Below are 12,721 nucleotides of genomic sequence, written 5' to 3' on the forward strand. Positions count from 1 at the left end.
CCTGGGTGCCCTCGGACGTATCCCCAGGAGTCCGCTCTGCAGGAAGTGGATTTGTCTCGATCTTGACACTGACACTCCTGCTTGATTTCAGGGCAGCACGTGCTTTCGTGTTTAGGTTGCTTTGGCTGCCAAGCAGGACGGCCTTCGTTACCCTGGGCTGAGGACTCGCTGCAGAACCTGTGTGGCCCGTGAGCAGAGGCCGCAGCCCCTCGGTGGGCTGCATGAGAGAGTTTTTCCTCCCTTCACCTATCAGGGGCCCTGCTGTTTCTCAGAGTGAGGGACAGTGTTCTGGAGCGGAGCTCCCACGTCCTCAGCACCTCCCAGAGGAGCCCGGGGTCTGGCTCCAGCTCTCCTCCCTGCTGTCTGCGTGGCCTGGCACGTCCCTTCCCTGCTCTGACCTCATATCCCCAGCTATAAAATAAGGGATGGTCTAGAGCACGTTTTTCAAATATTTTAAAGTCTTGGAAGCCCCCGCTGTTGGCCTGAAGCCGGGAAGGGGGGCGGTGGGCCCTGGAGGAGCCCAGGTCCTGTCAGAAGGTTCCACTGATGGTTGCCGTGTGGCAGTGTGGACCCACGAGGTCTGGCAGGAAGACCTGCAGCCTGCTGGGTCACACCCTCTCCCATATATAGAAGAGCTAAAAGTGGCACTGCCTGGTGGAAACCAGGGTGGAGAGCCCAGAGACCCACCCACCTCACCAGGATCCCGGGGCTTCTTGCAGGCCAATTTGACCACTGGCCTAATCATTTCTAAGAACTTTCCGGATTTAAAGTTGTCTGGGCATGCCATTGTGCAAGAGGCTCAGAGGAGCATGAGGATCTTGCAAGGAAATTTGGACACTCTCATAGAAGTGGAAAGAGGCCACAGTGGCGCATGCAACCCTTAGCAAGTTGCTACCCCTCTTGGCCCCTCCATATCCCCATTTATGAAATGGAGGGGTTGATCCAGGCGAGCCAAGTTTGGAGCACACATCCTACCAGTCTCCAGGGCCCACGGCAGACATTGCTAATGGATCACAGAACTCTGTCTTGCTGATGCTCCTTTCTCACAGCCCCAGCCCCACTGGTGCCCTCTCTTCAGATGCTTCCTTCCATCTCCCAGGTCATTCCAGGCCGCTCACTGGCGTTCTAGAGCCAGGAGACAGCTTCCAACTTGAGAAATGTGAGCTCATTGGCCTGTAAACAAGAGAGCTCCAGATAGAGTGCGAATGGCAAGGAAGTCCACTGGAACAGCCTGCCCTCATACTCCATCCTCCCTCTGGCACCATTGCAATGTCTGACATAGCCACAAAGCCCTGTGCTCTTAATTCAGTGTCGTTCTTCAAATTGACTCACTGTTTTACTTACATTATTTTTTAAGGGAAGCTTCAGCTGTCTACCATAAATGGAAAACCAGTAGCACTGGCTAGAAATAGAAGGAAACGAAATACAAAGGAAAGAGAAAATCGGTGTGTTAAGTTCTTCCTGCTGGTGGTGTTGCCTTCTGGAAGGAAGGAGCCCAGTGTGTCTTTGGTGGGGGGGTGCTCAGCAGCCCTCATTGCCACCACTCTGAGCCAGCCAGGAAGGCAAGGCAACGGCAGAGGCTCGCTTTCTCACTGTGGGGTTCCCCCAGTTAAGCGCTGAGTCCCTAAAACCAGCTCGGGAACCCCCAGCTCCTGCATACCTTGAGACGCAGTGATCTAAGGAAAGACTACACTTTGAAAAGCCCTTGGACCAGACCCTTCCTTGCCCCCGCCCCCAAGCCCTCCCTGAAAATCAAACCGCTGGCCCCTGCCAGCAGGACCACAGTGTAATCGCTTTGTCATGTGACCGGTGCGGCAGCCACACCCCTTCTAATTAATTCCAGCCGGGGCTTTCAGCTGGCTTCTTTGCCAACCCCAGAAACCGCACTAAATAGGTCTGCAAAGCAAAGGGAGATCAGAGGATGTTCCCTCTGCTCGGAGATTTTATCCACGGGGCAGAAACACCCTCTCATGTTTGCGAGTCCACGTGATAAAGCATATGAGTTCACAGTGCTCCCGAGGCGGAGGGCAGCTGTTTGCTATCACCCTGCCCTGGGGACCACGTGCGCTGAGTTCTGAGGCCTTTCCAGAGCTGCGGCCCTGGGGAGATTGGGCCATGGGCCTGCAGGGATGGGGCATGCCGGTTAACCGGGGTGCTGGGGGCTCGCCAAGGTGCTCCGCCTGTTTCTGGCCCACCGCTCAGCCTTGCCCAGCCCCGGCTACTTGTGTTTTTCAAAGGCCTCTGAACTTTGTTTCGGTTTAAATCTTTTTTCGTGGACCAAATGACCTCTTGGCCGTCGTCACTTGGAAATGGGACCTAAATTCCTGTGTGCTTTACGGGGGTGCTCCTGGCACTGGGAGTCCACACCCCACTGGCCTGGGTTAGACCTGCCGAGGGAGGTGAGGGTCAAGGGTCAGGAAGCAGTCACCGAACATTCTCAAGTCCCAGCTGTGAGCAGAGATTCTGACCAATGTAGACCCCATTTCTGGAGCTTTAAGAAAAATCTCATTCAGTCTTCACAATGGTGTGTGATAAGGGAGGGACAAGCATCCTTACCCCCATCTTTCAGAGAACACAGAGGCTCAAAGAGGCAAAGGACTCATTGTGACTCCCAGAGCGAGGTTGGGGCTAAGGCCCCATCTGCTCACCCCCAGCTTCCTCCCACCCCACATCCCACCTGGGCCAGTAGGTGCACCGTGACCTGGAAGGATGTTCCAGAGGGATGGCCCAGAACCGAACTTGTCCCTCTTTAGCACAGAGTTCTTCTAGTTGCACAAAAACCTTCTTCATGCCAAAAAGGGAGTTAACTGGCAGGCCCAGGCTCATGTCATGCGTCACGGGCGGGCAGGCGGGTGGGCCCTGGAAACGGGAATGGAGTGCTGGCCAGAGCTGCACGGGCTCTCCCTGCCCCTCCCCCTCTGTGCCTCTCCCTCGTGGGTCCCTCTCTGCAGCCCGCATGTCTGTCACAAGTGTGCAGGAGGCTTGGGCAGCAGCCGTCCTCACAGATGGAGCCGACATGCTCAGATCTGACTCCAGTTCCCTAGAGAGAACCTGATGGGCTGGGCATGGGTCAGGAACCATCCCTGGGCCAGGCAGCTGTGGCCATGGGCCAGGCAGGACAAGTGGTACTTCTCAAGCGTGGGGTCCATAGATGGACTCTCGGCATCTGCCTGAGGGCTCTTTTCCTTTTCTGTCTTCTAAAAGCAATCTAAGTTGAAGGAAAGTGGCTTCTGGAGGCCCCAGGACAGGCTGATCCTCAGAGGGCAAGCTTGCTGTGGCACAGGCTACAAGACACCTAACGCCGTCCACAAGCCGATGGGGTTCTTCGTCCTCTCTATGGCCACTCCTGGCAAGATCGGAGTGGCCTGGGGCTCCCAGGGATGGTCCTCAATCCTAATAGAGGAGGAAAGGCCAGGGCAGGTGAAGCCCTGGCACCAAGCAGGCTCATGGCTGTATGGGCACCTGACATTTGGGCCAGATATGTGGATCCCCTCCCTACAGACACCCATGGGATGGGGACAGGGCCCTAACACCTGCAGCTAGGAATCCTGTTCCCCAAGCTCAGGCGAGCTGGGCCTATGTCCCCAGGGCCATGGAGGGGCAGTCCCACTGCCCCTCAGGGGCCCAGGAAAGACAGTGGAAGAGGCAGGGCTGTTGGGAGGTGGGGGGTGGGGCCAGGTGGTGGGCTGTGGGAGGCTCACCTGTAGAGGCAGTGAGTGGGGTAGAGGTCTCCCCAGCTTATGTCCCTGCGTTTAGTGCATAGTGATGATGACGATGATGATGGCTTCTCTTTATGGTACATTTACCGGGTACCAGGCACCATGCTGAGTGCTTGACACACGTGTTCTCATTTCAACTCTGAGGTTGGTACTAGTGTGATCTGTCACCATCTCTGTTTTTTACAGAGGAGGACACTGAGTCGCAGAGAGGTTAACCCACTCTCCCAAGACCACACAGCTAGTTGAGGTGGAAGCAGAGGCTGAGTCCAGGCTGTCTTAACCCCTAAACCCGGCAGCCTCTGGCTGGCACCCAGGAACAGCTAGGAGAACGGGCATCTCCCGCTGGCCTGAGGTCCAGCCGTGGCCCAGCTGCTGGTGGGGGGCATGAGTCCCTGGTGCAGCAAGGCCATCAGGTTAGAGGTGACCTGGGCCAGAGTAGCTGGTGACCTCCGGCAAGTCACTGCACTTCTGCCTCCATCCCTCACTGGGAAGCGTGGAAAGAGGCAGCCTGGCCTGCAGGCTTGTGGATTTGAGGGAGACCAAGGCTAGCCGTCCGACCCCCTCTACCCCAGCGCTTCTGGCCCGGGTAGCACGGAGCTCTGGTGGAAAACCGGGCCCTGGGGGGTCTGGACTTTGTGAATCATGGAGGCCCTGTGCTGAGTTGTATGAGAAGGGATTTCCATGGTGGTGAATTCCAGTTTACAGCCTCCTGCCTTAAAGGGAGAAGGAAGAAACCCTTGAGGCCCTCAGACGCCAGTGTGGTCCCTGTGCTTCCTCATTCCCAGGGGAGGGAGTCCCAGCTGCGCCCTGAGACTCTCAGCTCTGGGCTGAGGGGCCGGGGGAGGGGTTGCGGTGAAGGAGGGCGCAGAGAGGACGGGAAAGCGGGGACCCGAGAGATCCTCCAGACTCCAGTCTGTGAGGGCTTGACCTCCTGGCCTCTCAGTTTCTTCCTCATTTTCTTACGAAACAGATTTTCCATTGTGCTCGGTGCTGGGCATACAGTGACTAAGACAGGCACACTCTCTGCCCTCACGAAACAGAACCCAGTGGGAAAGCAGACACTCATCAGTTACATTAAAATGTAATCGACTTTGTGATGGGAAGTGGGTGCTGAGCAGCAGGGAGACTGACCATAATGTTGGTGGGGAGGGAGCAGTCAGGGAGGGCTTGCTGGAGGAAGCAGCATTCAAGCTCTGCCCTGTTAGTAGACTTAAAGAACATCCTACCTTCTGGATTTGCCTGATTGTTTCCTTATGCTGTCATTTAGCTTGTTTCTCTTCCTCCTGTATTTCCTATAGATTGGAACTTGGGTCAAGAGGATTGAGATTCAGTTTGAACGTTTTGGTGACAATACTTGACAAGAGAGTTTGTATACTTCTGAGTTTGCATCACCTTGAGGGCCACAGAGTGTCTGATTGTCCCTCATTCTATTGGTGATGCTGGGTTTGATCACCTGCCTACGGTTTTGACTGCCAAATCTCCCCATTGAAGTGGTACCTTTGTCTCTTTGCTGGGAAGGTAATCCTCGGGGTGACGCTTTCACACCGTGGGACTATCCTGTTCCCCAACAACCCCTCACCCAGTGGCTCAGCGTCCATCCGGGATCTGTCCAGAGTGGCTGTGCCATCTTGCTTTCCCACCAGCCATGTATGAGAGTTCCAGTGGCCCCACATTTTTGCCAGCTCTTGTTGTTGTCAGTACTTTTAATTTTAGCCATTCTAACAGATGCGTGGTGATGTCTCCTCATGGTTTCAGTTGCCTTTCTCCGATGGCTAATGGACATCTTCTCATGTGCTTATTTGCCGTCCCTCTACCCTCTTTGAGGAAACGTCTGTTCGGATCTTTTTGCCATCTTGTAATCGGGCTCGTTGTTTCCTTACTTTTGAGTTTTGAGAGTTTTTTATTACTATATTCTGGATTTAAGTTTTTTCTTGGATACGCAGTGCATGTTTTGAGGGCTATACCATGGAGAAAGTTCTAGTGGTATTTCCAGGGAACTTGATGTGGGCTATGTAAATATCTGCAGAAAATCTGGTGTTTTCTTTAAATTATTTTTTTAGGTTGTGTTAAAATATACCTAATTATAAATTTTACCGTTTCAGCCATTTTTAAGTGTGCAGTTCAGTGGCATTAAGTACATTCACATTGTTGTTGTGCAGCCATCACCACCATCCACCTCCAGAAGTTTTTTCATCTTCCCAAACTGAAACTCCTTACCTCCCACATCCCCTCCCACAACCCTTGGGAACCACCGTTCTCCTTTCTGTCTCTATGAACTTGAGTCCTCTAGGAACCTCGTATAAGTGAAATCATACAGTATTTGTCCTTTTGTGGCTGGCTTATTTCACTTAACATAATGTCCGCAAGGTCCATCCCTGTTGTAACATATGTCAGAATTTTCTTCCTTTTTAAGACTGGATAATAATCCATTGTATGGGTATGCCACGTTTTGTTTATTTCATCCACGATGGTCACTTGGATTGCTTCCACCTTTTGGCCGCTGTGAGTAATGCTGCCATGAAGAAGTCTGCTTTTAATTCCTTCACGCCAGGCCACTGAGTATTACCTGGGTTTGGGATACAATCTAAAAGCCAAGGTCTGGTGTGTTAGGATTGTTTTGGTTGCAAGTAACGGAAAGTAACTCAAACTGGCTTAAACGAGAAAGAGAAGGCTTTGGCTTGTGTCCGTGAAATGTCCGAGATATTGGATCCGAGGCTTCAAATGATGTCACAGGACTCAGCCCCTCTCTCCCTCTTAGCTTTGCTGGCTTCTGTGTGACATAGTAACTCTTGGTGGGGAGTACTCCCAGCTAGCCATTGCCCTGGGGGAAAGGGTCTGTCCCTGATGTCCCAGAATTGAGTCTCATTGGCCCTGCTTGGGTCACGTGCCCATCCCTGAACCATGTTGTGACCAGAGACAGGCAGGGGAGGGAGAGGAGTGATCCTCCAGGGAAATCAGGTGATATTATCAAAGGGAGAAAGGGGGACCAGCTAAGCAGGGATATGGGACAACTGCTAGGAAGGAAAAACGAACTTTGTGCACCTCGTGTGCCAGGCGTTGGGCAAGGCCCGTGTATGTTAGTTCTTGTGATGAATCCTCAAGAGAGATTACTGTCCCCGTTTTAGAGAGCAGGACACTGTGGCCAGAGAGGTCAGTGCCTTGTGAGTCTCAGCCCGCAGTGGGGCTGGCGTTAGAACCCGGTGCATGTGCTCGCTCACCTGCCCCCAAACCCTGGGCCAGGCCGAGGTCCCGCCTTGGGACAATTCTCATTAAAAAGTGAGCTCTGTGCCTAAAAATGCAGGCAATAAATTGTGTTCAGAGGTTGCTTCTTCCAATAAACCAATTAGTCCTGCTGCAGAGTCCTTGTACTGTACGTACAGAACTTTAAAAACTGTAAACAAGAGATCAAGAATGAATTGTGTAAGCAGAATTTTTTTTCCATTTATGGAAAAATGCTTTTTGTTGGTTTTAAGAAAAAATAAAATCTTTGAGGCTCTTCCTTTCTTTTTCTCTTGTTTTTTGACCCACATCAGCATTATTCTTGATGGATCATCATGCAGACTTTGCTTACGCATCCCCCACTGCCTGGACCTTTGGTCTGTATTTTCTGGGTCTCAGTTTACCCATCTGGAAGGTGGGCCATTGGACTGGCTGAGTTCCGTGGTCCCTTTCAGTGGTGGAAAGGCCTCTTTACTGGTGTCCCTGCTCCTCTTCAAACCATTTTCCACACAGGAGCCCAAGGGATTTATATTGATATTTTTTAAAACATACATTACATGATGTCCCGCACCTTCCACTACCCCTTAAAACTCTTTAAGAGAACGAAATCCAGCTCCTCACTGGGGCCCGCAGGCCCCTCCCAGTGTGGCTGCTGCCTGCCTCCCGTGCCCCCCACCTCCCTCCAGCTCCTCAGACACGCCGCACTTGATCCTCACTTCCCTTCCCGCTGCAACAGCCTTTCCTCACCTCTCCTCCCGGCCGGCTCCTCATCCTTCAGTCTCCTCTCGAAGGTTGCTGCCTCAGGTGGGCCTCCCCTTCAGGAACACCCGACGCCCCCGACTTTCCCTGTCGCGCCATCACGGCAGCCCTGGGGTCCCTCCTGAGCACTTCCTGTGACTGAGGATTGGATTTGTACTTGCTTGTCTGCCGGTTTCTCGCCCATCTTCCAGCTCTCCGGGGGCAGGGGCCGGGTCCGTCTTTCTCCTCGTTGCATCCCAGAATGTAGCAGAGGGCCTGGCACACAGAGGTGCTCAACAAATGTTGCAGAGGGAAGGGAGGAAGGAAGTAATGGAGCCATTCACACTCCCCATGCTGGCGTCTTGAAGCAGAGTTGAAGTCTTCTTATTAATAAAACTAACAACTATTCAGGTGGCTTTGGAGACATAGCCGTTTTTGCTGGGAAATCACCTTTTCGAGGGGCTCTGCCTCCTAAAGGATGCCTTGGCCTGTTCTTTGGCTCCGTGAGGTGCCCAGGAGCGGCGAGCACAAACAAGGGAGACTGGTGGGCCACGGTGCCCCATCCCTGGTGTGGAAATTGCGTGTTTTGTGAACAGGGGTAGGGTGAGCACTGGGGGAGCAGAGTGCGGGCTGCTGGGACGTCTTGAGCTTTCCTCTGTGCCAGGCAAGGAGCGCTGCCGTCTGTAATCGTCACATCACTGTGCGAGATGGGCTTGATGATCCCATTTTACAGATAAGGAAACTGAGGCTCCAGGAGTTAGGAAATTGCGTGAGTCTAGAGCTGCTTGACTCCAGGGCTCAAGTTCCTTCCTCCCTGCCACGCTTCGTGGAAATGAAACCCGTATTGGATTGGGAGAGGTCATTCCTGGGGAAATCCTTGGCCTGGCGTTCCAGGGCACCTCCCATCTTCTCCGGATTTGTCTTTCCGTTTTTTAGCTCTTCTCACGTAGGGAACCTTCCCCCGTGAGTCCCTGATGTTCACGCTGGGCTCTGGCTCCAGCCCGCCATGGCCGCCTGTTTCTGTGTCGAATGAGGGTGACCTAGAGACTCTGGCTGAAATCCTTTGGAAACCACTGCCAGCTGTAATCCCCCGTCTCCCCGTGTTGTGGTCTTTGCTCCGTCCCCCACCACCCACGGTCTCTCCCTTCCTCTCCTGCTCTCTAAATCTACGTGTCCTTCAGGGTTCACCAGATGCCTCCAAGGTCCAGGCCCCCTTCCTGTGCCAGTAAGGACTAAATTACATGTGTCAGAAACCCCACTTAAATTGGCTTCAAAAATACTTTGAGTGTGGGTGTGACCCAAGACTGATTGGCGCAGGAAACTGGCCGGATCTGGGGTAGGCTGAGCGTCAAGCAGAGCTGGACCTGAGGGTCAGACTGTGTCGTCAGGAATCTACTGATGGGGCCTCCTTCTCAGGCGGGCCCTCCCGAGAGAGGATGAGGTGCCCCGCAGCTCCGCGTCCCCGTCCTGACAGCTGGCCACCTCACGGAAAGAGAGCTTCTCTTTCTCAAGGGTGGGGCAGAAGTCCCAGGGCTGCCTCCTGCTGGCTCTGATTGGCCTGGCGCAAGTCACCTGCTCACTCCTCAGCCAGTCAGCGTGGAGGATGAACGGTACCCGCCCCCTGTATCTAAGGGGCTTTATGAGGTGGGGAAGGAGGTTCCCAGGAGAAAAGTCGAGGCGCTTTGGTTGAAAAGAAGGGTAATCAGTACTGGGCAAAAGATAACCGATGTCCACTGCCCACGTGTTGTCTTCATTTGTGTGTGTGTTGTCTCTCCAGCCAACCCTCGGCCCTTGGAGGGCAGGGACCCTACCCGTGTCCCCTCGTGGCCTCTAACAACACTGAGCCCCTCGTGTCTGTGCAGCATTTCTCTGTTCCCAAAGAGCTTTCACATATATATCTTTTAATTGTCAAACCATCGTATAACAACAGATCATTTGTGCCAGCCGGGCGTGGTTATGGGGCGCTGATCACTTAGCCTTTGAGTGTCCACGTGGTGTCCAGGGCCACCGGAGTCCCCAGCCAGGTTCTCTGACTTCCTGCTGCCGCCTCAGTTTGCCCGAATTCATCATCAGTGTTTTATTTTCTGTGTGTGCCGTGACTTGTGACGAAGGTTGGAAACATGGCCCTGTGGTTTGTAAAGTGTTTCCCCATCCTCATTCTCATCAGATCCTCACGCTGCCCTGGGAGGCAGAGGAAACGAACGCTGCTGCCCAGTTTACGATGGAGAAATTGGCACTCAGAGGGAGAAAATGACTTGGCCTGGGCCTGACTACAGGAAATGGTGTCATGGCTTAGCTTATGAAAATATGAGAGGACTCAGAGCTGCAGGTCCCCGTGACTTCTGGCAAAAGTCAAAATTTTAAGAATGACCAGCAAAATAGCCAGCCTGGTGACTCTCTGAATTGAGTGGGGAACAAGAAATCCTTCCACTGCTGGAGACAACAGCACCTGCTGAGATGAGCAGGGGGCTGACACTTCCTTGTACTTGATTTCGTTTAATGCTTTGCACAACTCTCAGAGATGGGGGTTATTACCCAATTTTATTATGGAGGAAGCTGAGGCTCAGAGAGAGCAGGTAACCTGTCCAAAGTCACACAGCTGGTTGGTGGCAGAGCTGAGATTCAAACCCAGGTCTGTCTGACTCTGAACCTGGTGCTGTGCTGCCACATCCTGGAGATGGAAAGGCCCCCTTGTGTTAAAGCCCGTCTCCTCTGTCCCTCTCCACAGGTCTACATCATCCGGGTCACGTGGTCCAGCGGCTCCACCGAGGCCATTTACCGGCGCTACAGCAAGTTCTTCGACCTCCAGGTAAGGATTTGGGGTCTGCAGGGAACTGCAGGGTGGGAAAGAGTTTGTTAGGCCTTGCTTTCCATTTTGACGTCAGAGCCCAGACCCTCCCCCACAGTGGATGTGCAGCATTCTATTTTATTCTCTAGACTTACAAATGACCTCCACGTGCGCTTCAGCAGCACTGATACCAAGACTAAAATGATGTGCGGAAGATTAGCAGGGCCCCCCCCCGCGCAAGGTGACACGCAAATTTGTGGAGCCTTCCATATTTGAAAAAATAAGATGTCCATCACTTTGGGGCATAAGGAATGTGCTTTGTCGCTCTATGCCTTGGCATTCAGTGTTTCCCCAGTGAAGGAAGGGCTGCTTGCTGACTGCTCCGGAATGGAGGGTTTCTGGAAGTGTTTCTCTGTGGCCTTGGAGGTGGATCTCGAGCTCGTGTCGTGAGCCACGATCGTGTTTGCAGGGAGCTGCGTTTGTCGAGCGTGTTGAGGATTCTCGGGCCGTTCGGCGCTGCCTTCGGCCCCATGTCTCCCGCTCGCCTCGACCTCCTCCCCCGGCAGCCTCCACACTCTGGAGTGCCTGCCCTGCTCGGAGGGCACCAGGCCCGCCCTCTCCCAGAGGACTTTGGCCCTGCCCTTCCTTGCCTGGAACACGCCCATGTGCCCTCCTAACCCGCCCGTTGGCACAGGTGCTTCCTGCTGCCCCTCAGACTCTCATCCTCTGGGTCTGACTTTGATCCAGCGAGGCCTTCTCTCCAGGACCCCACAGCTCGTGTGTCCCTGTCCTGACTCGATATGAAAGTTGTCTGCTGGTCTCTCTCCCCCTCTACACCGAGGCTCTCTGGGAAGGACCCACGTCTCCATCATCCTCTCTCTCCTTAATGTTTTATTCAAGGGCACAGTGTGTGTCCAGTCAGGGTTTGGTGAATGAATGAATGAACGAACTGACAACCACCCTGAGCGCTGCCAGTCTCCCAGGGAGCCAGGCCAAATGCAGACAGCCCCATGTAAGCCCGTCCCCACTAGAGTAAAAGAAGTCTAAACCCTGGGGCGGTAGCTTTCTCCTGACTGACCAAGGGCCAGCAACTCAAAGCAAGTGTGTCTGCGTGAGAAGCCACAGTGCCTGGTGTGGCCTGGCAGAGGTCTTTAGAAAACATGGGCCACGGGAGATGGGAACTCGCCCAGCTTCCCGAACCCGTGAGTCCTCCCTGCGCATGGTGAGGGGCTCACGTCACATTGCAGGCCAACACAGGGCTTCATCCTGAGATGGCTGTCTTCCTTTCCTCCTTGTACCCGTTAGGATGCTTCAGCTGCTTCAGTTGATAGAAACCCAGCTCAAACTGGCTTAAGTAAACAGGGGGATTTTTTTGGCTGGTGTAACTGAATATCCCGGAGAAGAAAACTTGTGGGCTTCAGGCACAGCTTGATCCAGAGGGTTTTCCCACCAGTGTCCTCTCACCCAGTTCCTTCCTCTCGTTCTGCATTCCTCTTTCCATGGTGTTTGGCTTTATCCTCAGGTCCCGCTTGGTTACAAAATACTCTGGGCTCAGACTCAGCAGGAAAGAGTGAAAGGTCATTTCCCAGAAGTCCCAACAAAGAGGGTGTTGTGTTTCCTAGGCTTATCTCTAAGCCAGTCAATATGGTTGAGGAATGTGTTGGCCAGTGGGCTTATCTGGGTCCCCGCTCTGCCCCTGGAGTCAGGGGTGGAGGGAATGGCTGTGATGGGATGAAAGTAGATGTTGCTGGATGGGAGAAGACAGCCCTGCCCTCCCACACCGCCTCTTCGCCTCACATGTTCTCCCTGAGAGTTGAGTGATGTTCACCACAGGCATCCTCGCTTGTACGGGCCTAGTCTGTTCCTGAAAATGTGGAACAGGGGATTTTCAGAGCCTGTGTTCCATTATTTCAAAGGTGGAGGGGAGATGACAGTGCCCTGCTACCCGACTTCCCTAATACCACTAAGACAGTCACTAACCCGTCTCAGCCGCCAGCTTAACGGCCTGCCGAGTCTGCATCAGAGAAAGCGGTTGAGACACCAGTCACCTGTTTAACATGTGAGGACCTCATCAGGGATGTTTTGTGTTCGCTCTGCAGCAGACTCAGACAGCATCGTGTGCAGATTGTGGTGTTCTTCTGGTCCGCAGCAGACGGGTGCTGGATGTGAACACACAGGAGGCTCTGTGTTAACGATGCTCAGACGCCATCCGCAGTGGGCTTGGCAGGAGCAGGCACGGGGGCTGGGAAAGGGCTGA

At 53.6% G+C, this 12,721-nt stretch overlaps 1 protein-coding gene across 4 annotated transcripts in view; it reads left to right on the forward strand.

The window, feature by feature from the left end:
• The window catches only part of SH3PXD2B (SH3 and PX domains 2B), a 98,123-nt gene that overhangs the window by 18,503 nt on the left and 66,899 nt on the right, over window positions 1–12,721 (forward strand). For all 4 annotated transcript variants that reach the window (XM_070232918.1, XM_023617238.2, XM_070232919.1 and 1 more), the window contains exon 2: window positions 10,405–10,485. In XM_070232918.1, coding sequence (XP_070089019.1) covers window positions 10,405–10,485 — 81 coding nt within the window. The remainder of the gene's footprint in view (window positions 1–10,404; window positions 10,486–12,721) is intronic.

The sequence above is a fragment of the Equus caballus genome, chromosome 14, assembly GCF_041296265.1.
Source record: "Equus caballus isolate H_3958 breed thoroughbred chromosome 14, TB-T2T, whole genome shotgun sequence".
Classification (NCBI taxonomy): domain Eukaryota; kingdom Metazoa; phylum Chordata; class Mammalia; order Perissodactyla; family Equidae; genus Equus; species Equus caballus.